General features: G+C 40.1%; 1 protein-coding gene across 1 annotated transcript in view; it reads left to right on the top strand.

Annotated features, from left to right (window-relative positions):
* The window catches only part of MAGI2 (membrane associated guanylate kinase, WW and PDZ domain containing 2), a 1,552,529-nt gene that overhangs the window by 1,328,444 nt on the left and 204,945 nt on the right, over positions 1 to 19,140 (top strand). Inside the window, exons 12-13 of the mRNA XM_013004634.2 lie at positions 5,790 to 5,979; positions 17,829 to 17,870. Coding sequence (XP_012860088.2) covers positions 5,790 to 5,979; positions 17,829 to 17,870 — 232 coding nt within the window. The remainder of the gene's footprint in view (positions 1 to 5,789; positions 5,980 to 17,828; positions 17,871 to 19,140) is intronic.

Raw genomic sequence — 19,140 nt, 5'->3', positions numbered from 1 at the left:
TGATGTGTCAATGTCTCGTGTAGATACTGGTGAACTTAGCCATCACCAAACTTCCTTGGACCTCATTTTCCTGAACCATCCAGTCATTTTTATCCATTTGTAGGAGATTGATAGATTGATAAATACTAAGAAGATTTTTGTGAAGTAGGCAAGTTGACTAAGTAGCTGTAGATGGCCTTAACTTGCCATAAGCTTGAAATTGATTCACTAGGATCATATTTTATGAATACCCCACCCTATTCTGAACAGTCTCCTAGCCACACATAGAAGAACCCCATGTGGCATGGCAATTCAAGTCAAAAACAAAACTCAACAATGCATTTCTAGAAACTACATCGTTTGCTTCCTTCCTTTTATTTACTCCTTCCCCCAAGGATTTGAGACTTCAGTGGTCCCTCGTTGAGTCAGTGAATAAGAGATTCCTCATTTCATCTTATGCCTTCTCCCATTTCTGTTCTTGAGGGAATGTGCAACTGCTTATTATAATTTTGCATAGTTTCCAATTTCAATAACTGTCTTAATTAACGAACATATCTTAAACACGACTTGAAAACTTGTGAAAAAGGATACTTTGAAGCCATATAAAAGCTGCCTGAGAACCAGCTTCTTCAAACCAAGATGAAAAGTCCGGAGCTGGAGACGAGGGACAGAAGCTGGAGGACGTTAGCGGACTCGCTCCGCATTTAGGATTTCGTTTACCTTGTCCGCAGAGCACCGCAGATGGCAAACCCAATCCTATCTGGGCTTATAAAACTACTGAGTGAGAGATGTAATTTTGAAGAGGGGTATTTTTAAATGTTTAAAATGAAATTGGGGTTACCTTGACCAAAGTCTAAATAGTTCCTCTCTTTTCACCATCAACCTAAATCTGTGCTCTGTGGTTATACACATCTTTACCTAATTTAACAAGGAACCTTGTAACCTCATCATGGTGCTACAATTATGCAATCTAATGATTTCCTTATATGTTCCACATTTACACAAAGTATGCCTTTTGGTGTAATTACAGCATTTCTGTCATTATAGTAATTACATCCATACTCAATAATTCTAAAAAAGGGCTTTATAGAAATCAATTTAAGATTAATCCTAAATGCATGCATCCCTCCAAAATCTAAGGCTTGGACCTCCAGGTCCTGGGCTGAGTGAAGAGAGAGGATTGTTGATTGAGTGTCCTTCACAAATCGTCATGAAACCATTCAGGCTAAGGAATAACATCAGATGCAGTTTGGCATAATGGTTTGGGGTAGGTTCTGCCTAGGTTGGAATCTATTTTCTTCTCCTGACTAGCTATTCTAACTAATTGCACTAACTGCTGAAGCTATCCGGTTCTCAAAGTCCACATCTATAATCTGGTGATCATATGAATACTCTTCTTTGCTTATTGTGAAGATTCTGTGAGTTCATCCAGGCTAGAACTCCAGGCTTAGGAAAGTATCTCTAAAGGGTAAGGGCTCAAAACTACTAAGAATTGTCAGATATCAAACAGAAGGCCTGTGTATAAAACCTTAATAAATAAACCATTCAAATAAAATAAACATATATTACTGATAAGCATAAGTACATAATTATATGTCCATGGTGTATGGATTTACAACTCTCTCTTCTGAAGAGGATGGATGACATCCTTGCTCAGGCCATGGAAATATGATCCTGAGTGAGACCTTATGTCCTTCTGGTACTGGCTCATTTCCTGACCCTCTTCTGTCCTACCCATCCACGTCTTCAGCTAACAAGGTCAAGCAGGTCACTTCCTGTTTAACACGTACTGTTGTAACGCATTCTCATGCTCTCCTTCTGGAAGGGATCCAGAATCAAGCCCGATGCCTTCCTCTCCCTGGCCTGTCCTGAGCACGCAGACGGAGGGGTTCAGATGGCCTCAGCTCTTATGAAAACAGATTCTAAACAGAGTGTTTGCAGAGGGTGGGTGGGGAATCTCACCTTCCTCAGAAGTTTTCTACTCTCTCTGCCCTTCTTCAAGCATCAGAAACTGAAATTTAAAACATAATAACCATAACCTTGACTCATTTTTTTCTTGTTGTACTGACTGATAGCCCACTGTGGTCTACATGTCCATTCTGTTTTACTGACTGTGAAATCTCAGTGATTACATCCTTCATTCATTCACCAAAGTCAACAGAGATATAAGTCTGCTCCCAGATCCAGAGCGGTTTCCATGTTTCTCGTATTCTAACGAAGTGCATGTCTTGTTCTCATCCTATGAGCACTTCTGGGGCTGGAAAGGAGGGACTCAATCATAAGGCATGATGAGAGATAAAAGCCTAGTCATGAACACACACCTAGAAAGGTGACGAATGAGTCAACCAGGAAACCAGGCAGTTAAGCAAATAAGGCCCATGGACCTGGGCAAGGAGACATGTTAAGAACCCAGGAAGTTCTTGGAGGTAGAGTGAAGCAAGTAATCATTCTATGTCCCAGTTGGATATCACAACTCCAGAGAACAGGTTGTCTAAGAAAGTAGGGAGAAATCAACACAACCGCCTTCAGAAAGTGTACTCAGGTCAGCCCACCAACCCTAGTGAGCAGTGTGACCCCTCACCCCAGGGCAGTGGTTTGATCCCTTGTCTTCTGGGTCACATGGAGCGAGCAACTCAGGTTGGGGGCTGGGCTGTGAGTCCTCTTTTTCGGTAGCGCTCATGGCCCAGTGATTTTCTGCTCCACAGTCTTTTAAGAAACCCTGACAGAGTGGCTCAAGGGTTGATGAATGTCACAGCAAGAAATTGTGAATGCTTTGCTAAGCATGAACTGAACTCTTGACTAATCCCCGATCTCTGTACTATAGAAATTGTAGAATTTGTCAATCTGCCACAGAAACTTTCCCAAACAGTGCCCATAGCATTATTGGTTCTGTAGTTTCGAGATTGTTTTTTAGAAATACTAATATTTCACCTGAAGCATGCTTGCTCCAATGATTGTACATGAACAATACATATACCTGGCAAGACACGGGAGTATCAAATACCCCTCAGTGGGAGATGGGAGGAAGAAATAGACATTTGCTGCGGGCTTTTGAGGACAAGTGGAATACTAAGCTATTCTGACCATATTTCTACTTTATTTACTTTTCAGAATTTAACACTTTTATGTTTAGAAACAGAAGAGTGAAAGCCATGGCAAAAAAAACAAAAAGCCTGTGCCTTGTGCCTGAGCTTCGTTAAAGTGAAAATTAGAAAGGATGTCTTCTTTAACCACATGTGCGGTCTTCCAGATCACAGCGTAGTCACTCAGAATGGCTAGCCTAGGGAACCCCGAATAGTTTCCTATGTGAATGTTGCCACCAATTGTGTTATGAAGCGCATATGTAAAGACTGCTAAGTCTCAGCAAAAGTCCCACTGAACAAGAAATGTTAGCTAGGACTCTAACCAAATCGACCACTGATCTCCTTACTGCCTAGTATGCTCTTATGCAAGCAAACTTTGGTAGTTCTGTCTTAGGTCTACCACAGACAGTGGTTAGACCTCAGAAAAGCCACTGTACCTTCGTTGTGCCTTTGTTTAATATGAGGAAATTGAATTGGACCCCGGGATGGGGTTTCATAGAAGCTTTGTTCAGATGAAAGTTGGACAATAGTCCATTATGGAAAACAAAATAAGATGAAGCTATGGGGTTTTGTTTTCTTTTAAAATGGTTCTGTTACTATATAGTTTACATAGGATACAATTTAATCATTCACTCATATTAAGAAGATTTGTGCAATCATCACCACAATCAATTTCAGAACATTTATTTCTCATCCTGGTCGTTCACTCCCCATTTCCTCCCTCCTCCCTCACCAGGCCCCTTATCCAGTCACTGTCTCTGTAGATCTACTATCCTGGATTGATATACAGAAAATTACACAAAACACGATCATAAAAATCATAGAAAATGAACCAAAAACATAGGAAAAACCTCAATGAAAGAGAAAACAGAAAGCATTAAAAACCTAAACAGTTTAAAATGGGTTAAAGGGGAGATTAAGTGATAGGGTATTACATGTTCTCTGTGTGATGAAGGGCTATTCACATCCCTCAACTATGGTCAGAGAGCATTCATCTGAGACTCAATTCATGCAGGGACCCTGCGAATGGATGTGGGTCTTCCACTGTTATCCACAGCCTCCTGCAAACAGGGTATACAATTTAATCTCTGATACTATTCCCGCCATCAGATTTGGTGTGCCTCTTCCATGTGTGCTTAGTTGATGCCTCACTTAGATGTCTATTTGTTTGAAGACAAGCTTTTAAGGCCTGGGTGCTATTCTTTCTGATAGCCTGGCACCATCTGGTTTCTTCACCACACTTTTCATTAGCACCCATATCTTCAGTGATCTCTCCATGAAGGTGAGCATCGAACAGGGCTATGTCCTAAGAACTAATTGGGACATGGGGCTAGAATTAGATTGTGAGCCTAAAATCCATTCATCTATCTATGGTTTATATATGTCTCTGATTCATGTTAGAGACATCTGTATCATTTTATGATATAAAACATTATAAATCATTCCCCTGGGGAATAAGGTAATTCTCTTGATAGAGTCATTAATTTGAGAAAAGGAAATTATACAAGTTTAGGCTAGCTTCAGACTATAATACTTGAATTGCTGACTTATACAGATTAAAATCTTAAGTGACTGAGCACTACGTACATGAACAATAGGGGTTGGTGAAAACACAAAGCTTTCAATAAACCACTCTTGTGTAGAAATTCAAGCCATAAGGTATCCTAATCTAATTGAAGGCATAGCAGGATCATTTAAAGCAGAAACGCAATTGAGTGTAATTGAACTGATTGTTGAATGATCTTGTAATTGGTGGTGCCAATAAGTGACCTCAATGACCCTCGGTTTCCTCTTTGGTTAAAAGGTAACGTTGGTTGGTGCTCATGTCCTGTACCTCACGATGCCATGGTGAGGATCAAGGAAAGAGCGCTGTAAACTTGGAATTACTCGAGCGCAGTGGTTCTCAACCTTCTTAAAGGCCGCAACCCTTTCATATAGTTCCTCGTGTGGTGGTGACCCCCAACCATAAAATTACTTTCGTTGATACTTCATAACTCTAATTTTGCTACTGTTATGAATCAGGCGACCCTTGTGAAAGGGTCGTTTCGACCTCTAAAGGGTTCATAGCCCACAGGTTGAGAACTGCTGCTCTATAGCTTTTTAATAAATTATCATAATAGCAAGTGCAGGAATTGGGGGGAGAAACCACCAGATAGCAGTAAATGGGTCTTAATTGAAGACTTTGAACAATTAAAAAATTCCAGCTAATTGTATAATTGCTTATAAACTGTATGAAAAGGGTTGAGTATTCAGGTTGGGATATGCACAGGTGTCACAGGAATACTTGCAGACTGTCTTCTTCTGTTTGGGTGAAAAAGCATGTCCTGTATCAGGACCTTCTGGAGGATGAGACAAATAATAGCATGTATCACACAGAAGTTATATTGTGATATACGTGACCTTTACTTTATAGAGGGAGAAAAACAAACAGACTCAGAGAGATTCTGTGATTTGCTGAAGATTACCAGCAAATAAGTGACAGGTTATATCAATTGGCTCTCCAAAGCCACGCACTGCTTTATGTCTACCGGTCTATGGTGCTTTGTCATATCGCGTTAGCATCTTTCACAGCAAGGCACTGGTACCCAAGTTTTTAATGTTTCGTGGAAGAAACACCCACAGTGCCCAAAAGTTTAACTTTAAAGGTGAGTGTTGTGGGATGTAACAGGGGAAACAGCGAGAACGAATGATCTGCCAGTCATTGTCTCTCATCTCTGTACTTTTCAGATCATGGACCGATGGGAGAATCAAGGCAGTCCTCAGACAAGTGTATCTGCTCCGGCCATACCACAGAACCTGCCCTTCCCACCCGCCCCTCCCAGGAGCTCGTTTCCTGACTCAACAGAGGCCTTTGACCCAAGGAAGCCTGACCCATATGAGCTCTATGAGAGATCGAGAGCCCTTTATGAAAGTAGGCGTAAGTGGAGGCCCATCAAACAAGGGCACGTGACACTAACTGAAGTCCTGCCAGGATATAAATTGAGGCTGAAATGATCTGGCCTGGTTTTATATGCTGAGCTTGAGAAGCATCTTAAAAGTGAAGCCAGCTTTTGTAAACGTCTCTAAAAAAGCTTGGCGATTCCAAAAATAAGCATTTATCTTTAGATGTGAAAGCGTATTTCCTACTTTCTTTTCTTCCCGCAGCCCCTGAGAAGAATGGGAATTTGTGTTGTTGCTGTTGCTAGTTCTGCTTATAAGTCACCCAATGAGAAGAAGAAACGGTGGGGGATTTTATTTGTCGAACCTAACCTGGCATTTAAAACTGAGGGTTTTTTTTCTTAGAATGAAGGCACAGAGGAGTTAGGACCTTGACTAAAATACCAGCCCGATCCTCCCAACTCCCAGGCTTGAATTCACTGCGCGCCCATCAGTCTTGCCTGACTCTTTCCTTCTCACTTGATGGAGCGTAGTCCATTTAGAAGTCCAGTCGTGAAAATAGCATGTCTACACATGTCACCGTAGCATGTCGAAGGTCTTCTGAAATCATTTCATTTATCAATATTGGAAAACAGTTTTTGATAGTGCACGTGCCTTCATTGTGGCCCTTCTCCCCATATTCCAGGTCCTGTCCTCCCACACGGTAGAGAACAGGAATTTGAATGACACGAGTGTGCAAAACGAGGACAATACACAGTCGAATAAGAGCCTGCGTGAAGGGTGGCGCAGCCTCACATAGTGAGAAGGGTTTGGTCCCTGATGCTTCCTTCCACGGTCTGCTGATTTCCTGAGCTCCTACATTTGGCTAGTATCTCGTTGGCAACTTTATCATCTGAAGTATGAATAGCAAATTTTAAATTGTGTGTTATCTCAGAGGATCACAAATCTGCTTACTCTTTTGATGAGCTCAGGGGCCGAGAAGTACGCACAGCTGGTGAAGGGAAAGCAGACATACTACCTGCTCCCTGTCCTCTACAACTCTTTGCAAAAGTCATTTCAATTGATAAAATAGGGTGGCAAGCTATTGAGAAATCATTTTCATCAAAATGAATCCCGTTTATATCTTTTTTTAAATAATGGACTACATCTGGGTTACTGTATTATATTTCCTTGCCCTCTGAATGAACACTGAAATATTTTTTCAAACTGGAATATTTTTAAGGGGTTGTTTCAACAGAGTTCCGTGGCTCTGATAAAGCAAAAGCAAAGTAAGCATTTCTAGCTATAGAATATAAGGTGCGAATATTGATACCCATGGAAAAAAATGAGACTATTTCAGTGCCATTCTTAATAGTACTTCTACATTAACATTCAAGTATTGACCGCCTACCCGCTTCACTATCAGCACTCTGGGGAGATAGCAAAGATGAATGACAGTCCCTGATCTTCCCAGCTGTGACAGAGAAAACAAGAAGAAGGAGTGGAATCAGGTAGAGATCAAGGTACAGTGGAGGATCCAATGTGGAAGATTAAAGAGCATCCTTGGCTTACCAAATTTTCTGGTACCTTTTAGGGAGGATCAAGCAATGCTTCCCCCATCTCTTTATCCCTTTGTTGGTCATTTGCTTCCATCCTCTCACAATCTCCAGGCCTATCCAGGGCTTGATTAGTTAGGACAATTCAGGATTGGTAAATACCCAATTCCCAGTCTTCCCTTTGTAGTTGTCTGGTATTATTGTGCATTCCATTTCTGAACCAGAATTGTGCATGGCCCCCTTTTCAACACTCCAGCATCTCTTCTGATTCTTTTTCTGGCTCCCCACCGCAACCTCCCGCACCCCAGCCATCATTCCTACTTTGACACTCTCCCCATGTTCCTGCCTGGTGTTCATCCGCACGCTCGAGTGTTTCTAGGGTCCTCTGATGTTTCTAAATCCTACAAAGCCAAAAGAGGGTGAGCTCATGTCTCTTCCCCATTCGTATCATGTTGTTTTGTAACACCCAGTGGCGTGTGAATGAAACACCGAATTCCTGTCAGGGTAAGAAAAAGCTGTGCCCACCCTTGACGAATAAGGAAAGCATAAGACCTGGTACCACTTTTCCAGGCTCTCTGCTCATGGACATGTCTTGAAAGAACAAGGCACTTTGCCCTTTGCATATTTCCCGCTTCCAAGTTTAAAAAGGTTTGCTCTTGTCCCCAAAATTGAAGGTCTTCAAATATCATTTCTTTGCACTTGAAGATATCAGAAGACAATGTTTTCAATACATCCCATCATGTATCGTGTAACTTCTCACCTTCTTCACAGGTTAGAGGACAGGAATTCTCTCCTTCACATTTTCAGAAAATTCTTTTTAAAAAGAGAATTCTTTTAAACAGTGGGTGATATATGCAATATAAGTCTGATCATCCTCAAATAGATCCATTACCATTTTCTCTAACAGCCCTAAATTGTCTAAAACGACAGCACAGACCTATAGTCACACTTCATTACAAGCCATCCCGGTTCTTACTCCTTTGATTCGCACACATACCATTTAGGTATGGCTCTGCCTATTCTTAGGTGGTGTAATGGGTTATGCATCGGGCTGCTAACCACCAGGTCAGCAGTTCTGAACCACCAAGCCCTCCTCAGGAGAAACATGAGGCTTTCTACTCCCGTAACGATGTATAGCCTGAGAAACCCGTAGGGTCAGTAGGAGTCAGAATGGACTCTGACAGCGAGTATCTTTTTTGTTGTTTTCATTTAAGCTGCTCTTGTCTCCTCCAACTTTTTCCTAGGAGGAAAATCGGTGAGATGAGGGGCAATGTAGAAGGGAATCCGAACCAGAGAGGTCTTAACTGAGTCTGTTGACACTCTCCCCTGGCGGCATAAGGGGTTATTCTTTGCACTGCTAACCACACGGTCATCGGATTGAATCCACAGTTGCCTCTCAAGTGAAAGCTAAATCTGTCTGCTCCCATAAAGGTGTGCAGCCGTAGACACCCAAAGGGTGTCCTATAGGCTCACTGGGAGTCAAAACTGACCCAATGGCGGTGGGTTAGGAGTTCTGGGGGAGGTTGTCTCTTTTGAAGTAGATAGTAATCCCGAGGTTTCCTTCCCTAGCACAAAGTCTAAAGCTAGAGAGGGATTTGCAATTATATTGACAACTGGGTTGCAGTCCCCAAATGAAAGTCTGTACTTTTACCCTTAAGCCTTTGCTGTACAGAGCTACAGAGTGGTTTGTATATCAAGTCTGTCAGTCTGGATTCAGTCATCAGTGCCCTGCAAATGATGGAAATTTATCAAATGTTGTAAATGTTACTGTGCCTCATTTGGCTCCTAATTAGATTATACTGACATTTTAATGTTCATGCACAGGACATCTTAATAATGATGTCTTCTTGGGAAAAATAAAGTTGTGATTTTAAACAGAAGACAACCATAGGCTGTAGGACCATGTGTTTATGTATGTATAGGATATGAAAGGTGCATGCATATGAGAGGAAAGGTAGGGCTGCCTCCCACCTTCGCGAGGCATAGTGAGAAGGCGGAACTGAAGAAATACGAAGAAAGGCAGACTCAGCCACCCAGCAGTCCAGGGGATGCCTCACATCCCAGAGCATCCAGCAGAGAGCCCAGAAACAGCACCCCCATGCTCCCAGCAATCAACAAGAATGGCGGAAACACTCAAAATGTTGCCAGAACTCTGCTAGGCACGCCCTAAGAGAAAACTGGTGAGAAATCATCTGTGCTGAGAAGAAGCTTACAAGGGAGACAGGGACATACACAAAACCATAGGGAAAGAATCCATGAAGAACATTGTATTACACAACGTGAAAACTACTGTCAGCCTTTTAACATGTGAAATTGGAAAATAGATACAATTGGACAATACCAATGGTTTCTCCAACTTCCTGAGTGGTACAAATGATTCCTATACCCCAGGACTAGCCAAACCAGAAGAAAGGTCTGGTGATCTACTTGCCAAAAACAGCCAATGAAAACCCCAGACGTGAGGTTCTAATCTGACACACCTGAAGTCACCAGGTGTTAGAGCCACTTGTCAACAGCAGGTACTTGTGTCTCTTCTGCCATGTGCAGAATTAATATTCAAATGAATATTATATGTTTGCTATATGGTAATTATAAAAATATTTTTAAAATATTAGTCCTTGTTAGTGCAAAATTATTTTTCACTAATAGACTCATGCAGTTTACATAAACTTGTTGATGTCGAATGTTGTCGAGATGTTTCCAACTCACTGAGTCTGTGAACAACAAAATGAACCCGTCATTCCTGTGCCCGAGCCCATTGTTGCAACCATTGTGTCCATCTGCCTTGGGGAGGGCCTTCCTCTTTCCGGGCCTACCTTCTGCTTTACCGAGCATGGTGTCCTTTTCCAGAGACTGGCCCTTCGCGATCACATGACTAACGAACTTGAAGACAAAGCCCCACCGTCCTCACTTCTAACTAAGACTCTGGCTTTCCTTCTTCCAAGACAGATTTGTTCGTTCCCCTGGCTGCCCATGGCATAGCCAATATTCTTGACGGAGATCACCATCGAAATGCATCAATTCTCAGCCTTCCTTGTTTATCATCCAGCTTTCACATGCACTTGAGACCATGGAAAATAGCATGGCTGGGGTCAAGCACACCTTAGTGCTCAAAGTAACATCTTCCCTCCTTCGCACTTAAAAGAAGTCTTTTGCAGCAGATTTTCCCAGTGCAATAGGTCATTTGGTTTCTGGCTGCTTCCATGGACCTTGATTATGGATCCATACAACATGGAAGCCTTGACAGCTTCGCTCTTTTCTCTGTTTATCATGATATTCATTAGTCTAGTTGTGATGATTTTTATTTTCTTTACACTGAATTTTAATCCATACAGGAGGCCATAGTTTGGGTTAGTAAAGTCATTCATTTTTTAAAACTACAGGGGGAAAAAGTTGTGGCCAAATTGAGATTCTGAGTTGTGATGCTAATTGTTTAAACATTGACCTTATGCCATCATCAGCAAGCCCCAGAAAAGAGTGAGATCAGCCCTGCCTCTACCCAGGACTCAGATAAGTGGCACTTTCCTCTTTGTGTAGATGGCCTCTGCTGGGCATCTACTCCTTGCTGCCCCTGTTACATGGCATTTTGAAAAATCTGCAAAGCAATGGAAAATGCCCACCTGTACACAGTGGGACAAGCCACGGGATTTTTACAGTTTTATTTCTCTCTGTGTTCTTTAAGACTCCAATTTCTCTGCAATCACGAGGGAAGAACTGGAATGTTCTCTGTGCACTGCTAACATTCCTCAAGGTGGACTGAGTGCACCATTTCTAGCCTTAACTTTTTTAAGATTTCTAAAGGCCCTCACCACTTTCTTCCTTCCCACATCCGGCCATTCTTTCCATGGTTTTGACTGTGTCCTTACTTCAATTATGTATTTTTAATATGATGATAGGAAATCTCTTTGAATGGCCTAATTACATAGAGATTACCTGGAGTCACTACACATCCCAGTCTGATAGTCCTGGTCTGTGTTGGCCTGGCATAGTTATTGATAGCTCCCCTTCCCCTCCTAGAGCATCCTCCTTTGGATGCTATGTGGTCTGCTCTTTATTACATAATCTATAAAGGAGTAAATATGACTACTGTCTATGAAGAGCTATCTCCATCTAATTGTACAGACCACAGATAAAATTTTAATACCTACTCAGATCAGTAATTTCTCTCAAGCTAATTTATTTGGCTGACTGATATTCTTTGAGAATGAGTGAATTTATGCCCATACATGTTAGACCCTAATTTGAGGTAAAGATTTATGTGATCTCTTGGTAGCCAAACTCCCAAGGAACTCCCTCATCACCAGCAAATTGTACCTAGGTACAAAACTAGAGAATGGCAAATAAATAGGACAAGTAGAGATTAAAACGTCATGCATTTAAGTGCCCTGACTTTCATCACCAAGAGGGATTAAGTCAGATTCAGTCTTTCAGCTAGAAAAGTATTCATCTGGTATCTCTTCCTGCCTCTAGGAAAGATTGTTCCCGAAATCTTACTGACCCTGTGGACAACAGAAGCAAACCCTTTCTGATCCTCCACTATTGTCACAACCATCGATACATGTGAGCCCACTGTGGCAGTGACGATGTCAAGCCTTCTTGTTGAAGGGCTTCCTCTGTTTTTGTTTTTGTTTTTTGCTGATCCTCTACTAAGCATGCTATCTTTCTCCAGGGACTAATCCCTCCTGATAACATGTCCAAAGTATGTGACATGAAATCTTGCTAGCCTCACTTCTGTGGAGTAGTCTGGCTGTACTTCTTCTAAGACAGATTTCTTCATTCTACTACAAGTTCATAACATACAAAGGAGTACCCCCAAAAAACCCAGAATTGTGCTGGGCAGAGTGGAGCTTTCATAGTATGTATTTTTTCCCACTAGGCAAGCATTGAGCAACCCACTCTGAGTTATTTCACCCAGTGGCATCACCTGGGAAAGTTCGCTCTGGTTGTAGTGAATTTTTTCATAATAGCAGTTTCACTCAGACCTCGTTTTTTATGATGGCCAATTTAAGAGAACAGTGTGCAGCTGTGAAATTTTGTTTCCTGCTCGGGAAAAATGCCACAGAAACTGTTGTGATGTTGAACACAGCTTACAAGGACTGTGCTATGGAGAAAACTCAAGTGTATGACGATTTTTCTTGTTTCAAAGAGGTGAAGTGTTGATTGATGACAAACCCATTCTAGATGTCCATCAACTTCCCAAACATATGAAAATGTCCACTCGTAGTGCATTTGAATTTCATTCCACCAGGTCGGTATGTTAATCAAGCTTTCTAGTTAAAGGTTCTGAAAAGATAGCACAACAGTGTGCAACAAAAAGTTCTGATTCGTGGCAGATGGGGGAACTGGTTTTGCCACTACAGACAATACACCTGCTCACACAGCCATCTAAGCAGGCCAGTTTTGGGCACAAAACAGCATGCCTCTCTCGTCCCAGGCACCTGACTCACCTGACCTCACTCTGTGCGACGTCTTTTGGGTTCCGCAAATAAAGAGGAACATGAAGGAACAGCGATTTAACGATGTAGAAGAGGTGAAAGGAAAGAGAAAATAAAGGAGGTGCTGTCAGTCAATCAATCAATTAAGTTTGAAAAATGTTTCCAAGAATGGAATTGCAGATTTGACAAATGTATTAAGTGTAATGGAGAGTACTTTGAAGGTGATAAGGTTGTTTTCCAAAAAATTTTTTAATTCATAGCTTTGAAAAAAAATTCTGTTTTGGGGGGGATTACCCCCTCATATTCATTATTCAACGTCAGTGCCATAATTCAAATGTATCCATTTTCTGCCATCTTCCTGATTCATTTTCTTGCCTTTGCATACGTAGCTTCTAGTATCACAGCAACATGATCCCCCGCGGTAGGACAAACTTATAGACAAGTGGGGTAGGAAAGCACTTACATAACTGCAAATAGACTGCTATCACAGCTTCTCTTTTCATTGCCAGGCAAGGGAATAAAAAGTGCTTCCCAAAGAAAATGAGTGCTGTTCACTTTGGAGTTTTTTTAAGTAAAAGTTTGATTCTTCTAATGAAATCTTGTTGATTTAGACACTAGGACCCTGCCCTGTGGGTTCACTTTTCTTTAATCCAGGATTATTCTAAAGGCATATCTTATCATTCCCAGCTCATGGGGGATATTTCTTGGGCATACTTCCCATTAATAGCCTGATAAGCTACAAGAGATGATTAAAAGCAAGAGGAGATGTTGAAAAAAATGTTGAGTCCCTCAAATTCTTCCCTTCTGGTTCTGTCCCTGGATGTGAGGCCAAGTTGAATTATGACCAAAGTTGTACAAAGTTTTTCTTCTTCACATTCAACCTTGGTTATTATAAATAAGCAATTTATGAGGTACAACATGTCCACACTCCTGTGCAGTAAGACATCACTCAAATGTAGGACCGTAAAACTGTCAGGGATCCGTATGGTGGGAAGTGCCTCATGGTATAACCTCTTTAGAACAGAAATGCCTCTGGAATGTCTTCCAAAAGAGCTCACATCATCCTTCCGGAAATCAGGAAGCATTAGCCCATAATAAAGCAAGGATTGTCTCAGCAACGGTAGTGATGAAGAGTCACCACAGGCCAGTTAGAAAGCATGATTGAGGAGCAAGCTGTTTTATAGTAGTCTACCTGACAGGAAATGAGATGAAATTATCATTTACAGTGGATGGGGGAGGGGTCGGTAGGAAAGAGGTGGCTGTGTTTTTCACCTCTCTGACTTCTATCTTGCTCATTAGTTGTTATTCAGTATTGAATTATTTCATGGTTCAGCATTATAATGGGTGAATTGTCACAAAGGGGTGGTGGTGCACATTGCTAAGCTACTGGTTTCTCTCCAGCTCTTGCCTCATTCATTATTGAGCAAGACTTGTAGCTCACACCGTTTCCCATCCTGATGCACAGCAGACTTGCTCAGAAAGGTGGGGTGGTGTAGAACTAACAGCCACTCCAGCATACCACTTAGACCCAAGGGGATCAGGTAATGGAAGCCACTTTGGTAGTGATCCAGAGTGGGAGAACCAGAGTGCTCAAGTCCTGCTTGAGCCTGCCTGTCTCCCATGCATGTAATGTAGCTGGAAGTGTTGGTAGAGTTAAGAAAGGTTTGGATGTTCGTGAACTCTATAGCTGCAGTTGGCTATCCAGTTGTCGGAGTAGGGCCATTTCTTCCCTTCCTAGAAAACATCTTCACAACCGAAAATTGTGTTAGCCCAAACCTGATCTGCTGGAACATGCTACTGTCCAGTGACCTCAGGGAAAACACTACCCACCAATGTGACCTGCAAGCACTATACTGCATTTTAGTGAAATTATGATGAATTATATGTAAATGTTAAAGAACTTTCACCAGTGGCATTAACATTAGAATCATAAAAGAGCAGAAAGAAGTTGAATAATATCATTTTCAATGTCCTCAGCTGTACTATGAAGGTTAATTTTCCGTACCTTTCTTGCCATGAAAAACTGCTGGTGCTACCTTCAGGATGATTTGTGTCATAATTTGATCTATGAAAAAAGTTGTCTTTCAGCTGGAGTTTCTAATATATGACATTATACATCACTTTGCAGTTATAATATATTGATAAAGGAGATGAGGAAATTCAGCTAAGCTGTGCTTACCATTTTTAATACTGCGTAGCTTTTCATTGATTATAGAAGTTCTAATTTCCAAAATGAAATATTTAGGTAACTGTAAATAACATTCATGTTTCTCACAGGTACCTTTTAAGAAAATTATCATGATATGAACTAAGGAATACAGATCATGAAAATAGCAGTCGAGTTAGTGAACTTTTTTCCATTTTCTAATTAGATTCCATCCTATAACTTAGAAATGTATTTCATTCGGTAGTTTAAATTTTAATGCTTCTTGAACTAGACAGGGGATAGAACAGGTAAAGGGGGGGGGCGCCTGTTGATAGGTTGACTTTAAAATCGCTCCTTGATTGAAAGTTATTTAGTATGTCAGAGCATTTTGTTGGTAGCACAGGTTGACAATGTAGCCCAGAGTGCTTTAATGAATAAATATGAGGTCATCATGGCTTGCAGTAAACTGGGTTTAATTGCTGGATAACAAGTAGGTCCGAGTGAGATTTTGGTCAAATAAAATGTCAATTTTGCAATTTCTCAAAGTACTTAGAAGAGGGCAGGCTTCCATCCCGGGCACGGGTCTACCTTTTTGATGAAAGACTATTTCTCAACTCATATTCCTCATCAGTCACACTGACACTTGATATACATGTAACAATCCTGCTGCAGAGCGAATCTGTCTTCTCAGTTAAAACACAGATTGCTTAGCAGAGACCATCGATCACCCCTCGGGGTCAGGGGTGCCGGGCTGTGCAGTGCCCAATGGGGAGGATTTATGGAGTGCTCAGAAGGGAGCCTCATCATCATGTGACCTCAAGAGGCTTACGTGCCATTTTTAGGGTTGAAAGATAAGTGGTTCTGTCAAGTTGGATGGCCTTCTGTGTAATAGAATGAAATGCTTGTTGCCTTCCCTCCGTCATCTCCGTGGTCAGTGGGATGTTCGAGTCTGTTGGAGATTATCGAACTCCTTATTTGAAGAACACAAAAGCTCAGTGAGAAAACCACCTGAGCTTGGCCTTCTTTTCACTGGAAAAGCTTAATAATAAAAGGACCCATTTTCCATGGTACTTCGTGTAGCACAATGATAAAATTGTCACGTTATAAAATTGTCATCTTAACACATGCAGAATGAGAACGTTCTATTTTAGTTTATTCCCACGCTTTGCTTTTTAAACTTGAGTTTCTTAAAAGTTGCCTTCTCTTTTTTGCGTGCTCTCGATAAGGATGTAAAATTACTAAATAGTGTAAGATGTCTTCCAAGCTGAAAGTAATTTATATAGTCAAGTGTTTAAAACTTTGCGTAGGGCTGGGGAGGAGCAGTTTGGGGAGTGAATAGAAATCATGCGTTTATGCTTTGGAGACTTTCATAACTTGTAGTTAGCATCCACCTGGACTTCCTTGCATGGCTCAACAGCGATGTGATGTGATGAACTTAATTTTAAATTCATCCAAGAGTGTTGGATGTTCTGTTGCTCTCTCAGAGAGATGTACTCAGTTTATGGTAGAGTGAATCTTCTATCCTCTGGAGTGTTTCTTAACCAGGGGTTTGTACACATCTTCTATTCTTCTCATACTAAACACAATTGTGTGCGTTAGGAACTTCTACACTGACAAAAATATAAAAGACTATTTGAAAATGTTAGAGGAAAAAGAAATTAAATGATCAGAAAAGAGCCTAGTATTTATCCATAATAATACCAAAAAAAGAAAGAGAACTTTATTTAAAAGGGTACTTTAATCCCATCCAAATTGGGGGGGGGGGGGGGGTAGGCATTTAAATAGAATATTATAAGAATTTTTTCCCTTAAAAACAAAGTCCTGAATAGTCTCTGAGCCTTATTCTTGCTGTCTCTATAACAATGGACAAAGGCAGAGTGGAAATCAAGGTGTAATTTATTTATGCCATTTTCTACATGCTCACAGTTTTCAAATCAAGATTACGGAAGTCTAATTGCTCAATCCCTCAATGTTCAAGATAAAAGCATGTCACCTGGACTTGGTCATGCACTTGGTCAATTTTAATTCATGAGAAAAACATGTCTCCAAATGCTTCCAAGAGATATTGTGCAACTAGTTTTATTTCCGAATACTCAAATTCTATATACTTTATACTCATGTTTATTCATTTATATATTATATACAGTATAGATTACAACAGAAGGATTTCTATTGCTTAAGTAAATCAATACTCAAATTCTATATACTTTATACTCATGTTTATTCATTTATATATTATATACAGTATAGATTACAACAGAAGGATTTCTATTGCTTAAGTAAATCAACTTAACTCCTGCATGTACCTACTGACCAATATACTATATACTCAAATATAGAAAATAACAAAACGCTTGATACACATATATCAATAAGCATTGATTGACTTTTTACTTTTCATACCAATATCTTAAGTCACAGCACCATACATAATATGATTTTTTAAAGACATATTTACTGGGTATATTTCCTGATTCTGGATTGACTTTTCTAAAGATAAGAACTCAACCTTCATCGGGAAATGGCGTTCTGATTTTAAATAATTTTTATTTTTCTATGTTGAGTACATCTTAAAGGAATTCGCTCATGTGCATGCACATAAGGTAGGATAATCTGTCCCCTGGTTTCCATGAATTTATTTTAGAGGGGGCGGGAATAACCAACAGGAGCACAAGATGGGGGAGGGGGGAGAATAGCAACACAAAGAAAGCAAAGATGAATTTTCAAATGTCATAAATGAATTTAAATTTTAATTCCCCATTTCCCCATCCAGAACAAGTGCCACCCAGGACCAGTTTCCGAATGGATTCCTCTGGCAAGTATTCCGTAATCTCCACAGTCCTGCGAGCAAAACATCCTCCATTTTGTGTTATGTCATTCTGCAGAGTAGTATCCATTTATTAATTTACAATTATTAATTTTATTTACTTACGTAAACATCTACTCAAGGTAGAGCAAGTCTATCATGATGGGTCTGAATGAATGCCTAGGAAATAAAAGATAATCATACTCATGATTTTTTGACAGTTTTGTTGCCGTATAATTCACATCATATATTGCAATAGTCAAAGCATAGTAAGAAGAGTTGTGCAATCATCACACGATCTATTTTAGGACAATTTCTTCTTTCTCATACTCATGGTTACTAAGTCCCCAACCTCTCCTGCCATGTCCCTAAGAAACCATTAATCCAATTACTATCTCTACAGATTTACCTACCCTGGATTTCATATACAGAAAACATACCAAAACAAAAACAAAAAACTAACAATAACAAAGTAAAACTAAATTTCTTCAATGTTAACAAACAAAACATAAAATTTGAATGCTTTACGAAAAGACTAGATCAAAAAGATAATCACTAGACTAATTATCCCTGTACTATTGAATATCATAGCCACATGTGCTTTGGGACTTGAAATAGGATGACTCTAAATTGAGATGTGCAGTAAGTAAAACCGACACCAAATGTCAAACACTTTCCATACAAACCAAAAAGACTGTATAATGTCTCAGTAATAATTTGTATTAAATTGAAATACTATTTTAAACACGTTAAATTCAATAAAATGTATTACTACATGTTTTTTACCTGTTTTTTTCTCAGATGTGGCTACTAGAAGTTAAGTTACAATATAGGTAGCCTGTACTTTGCTTTCATTGGGCAACATTGAAGAAGATAAATAGAAATTAGTAGATAGTGTATCTCAAGTGATTTACAAATGAATCATTTCCAAAGAATTATTAGGAATTTTATTAAGATAACATGAAATTATTTTCATATCAATTAAATACCTGTTAAGTTTTTAAAACTATGCCAATTACCAAATGCTATATTTCAATATTATTTTAAATTAGGGTAGAATATCATGATTTTCAAACTAAGAGCTTTTAATGATAACCAATTGGTTTACCTAAAATGAAAAAAAGAAAAAGTTTGGTCCAACAATCCCCCAAATACTCACCTATTTGGTTACACCTAAAATGTGTGATAGTACTTTGGAAATAAAGGCAGGAAAAGAAGGATTAGTTTCTGTTGTTGTTGTTGTTGTTGTTGTTGTTGGAAACGCTCTGATCAGCTGTTT

This window comes from Echinops telfairi, unplaced genomic scaffold (genome assembly GCF_000313985.2).
Source record: "Echinops telfairi isolate 266 unplaced genomic scaffold, ASM31398v2 ScPeMD7_23;HRSCAF=83, whole genome shotgun sequence".
Taxonomy (NCBI): domain Eukaryota; kingdom Metazoa; phylum Chordata; class Mammalia; order Afrosoricida; family Tenrecidae; genus Echinops; species Echinops telfairi.
This window is presented reverse-complemented; position numbering and strand designations above follow the sequence as displayed.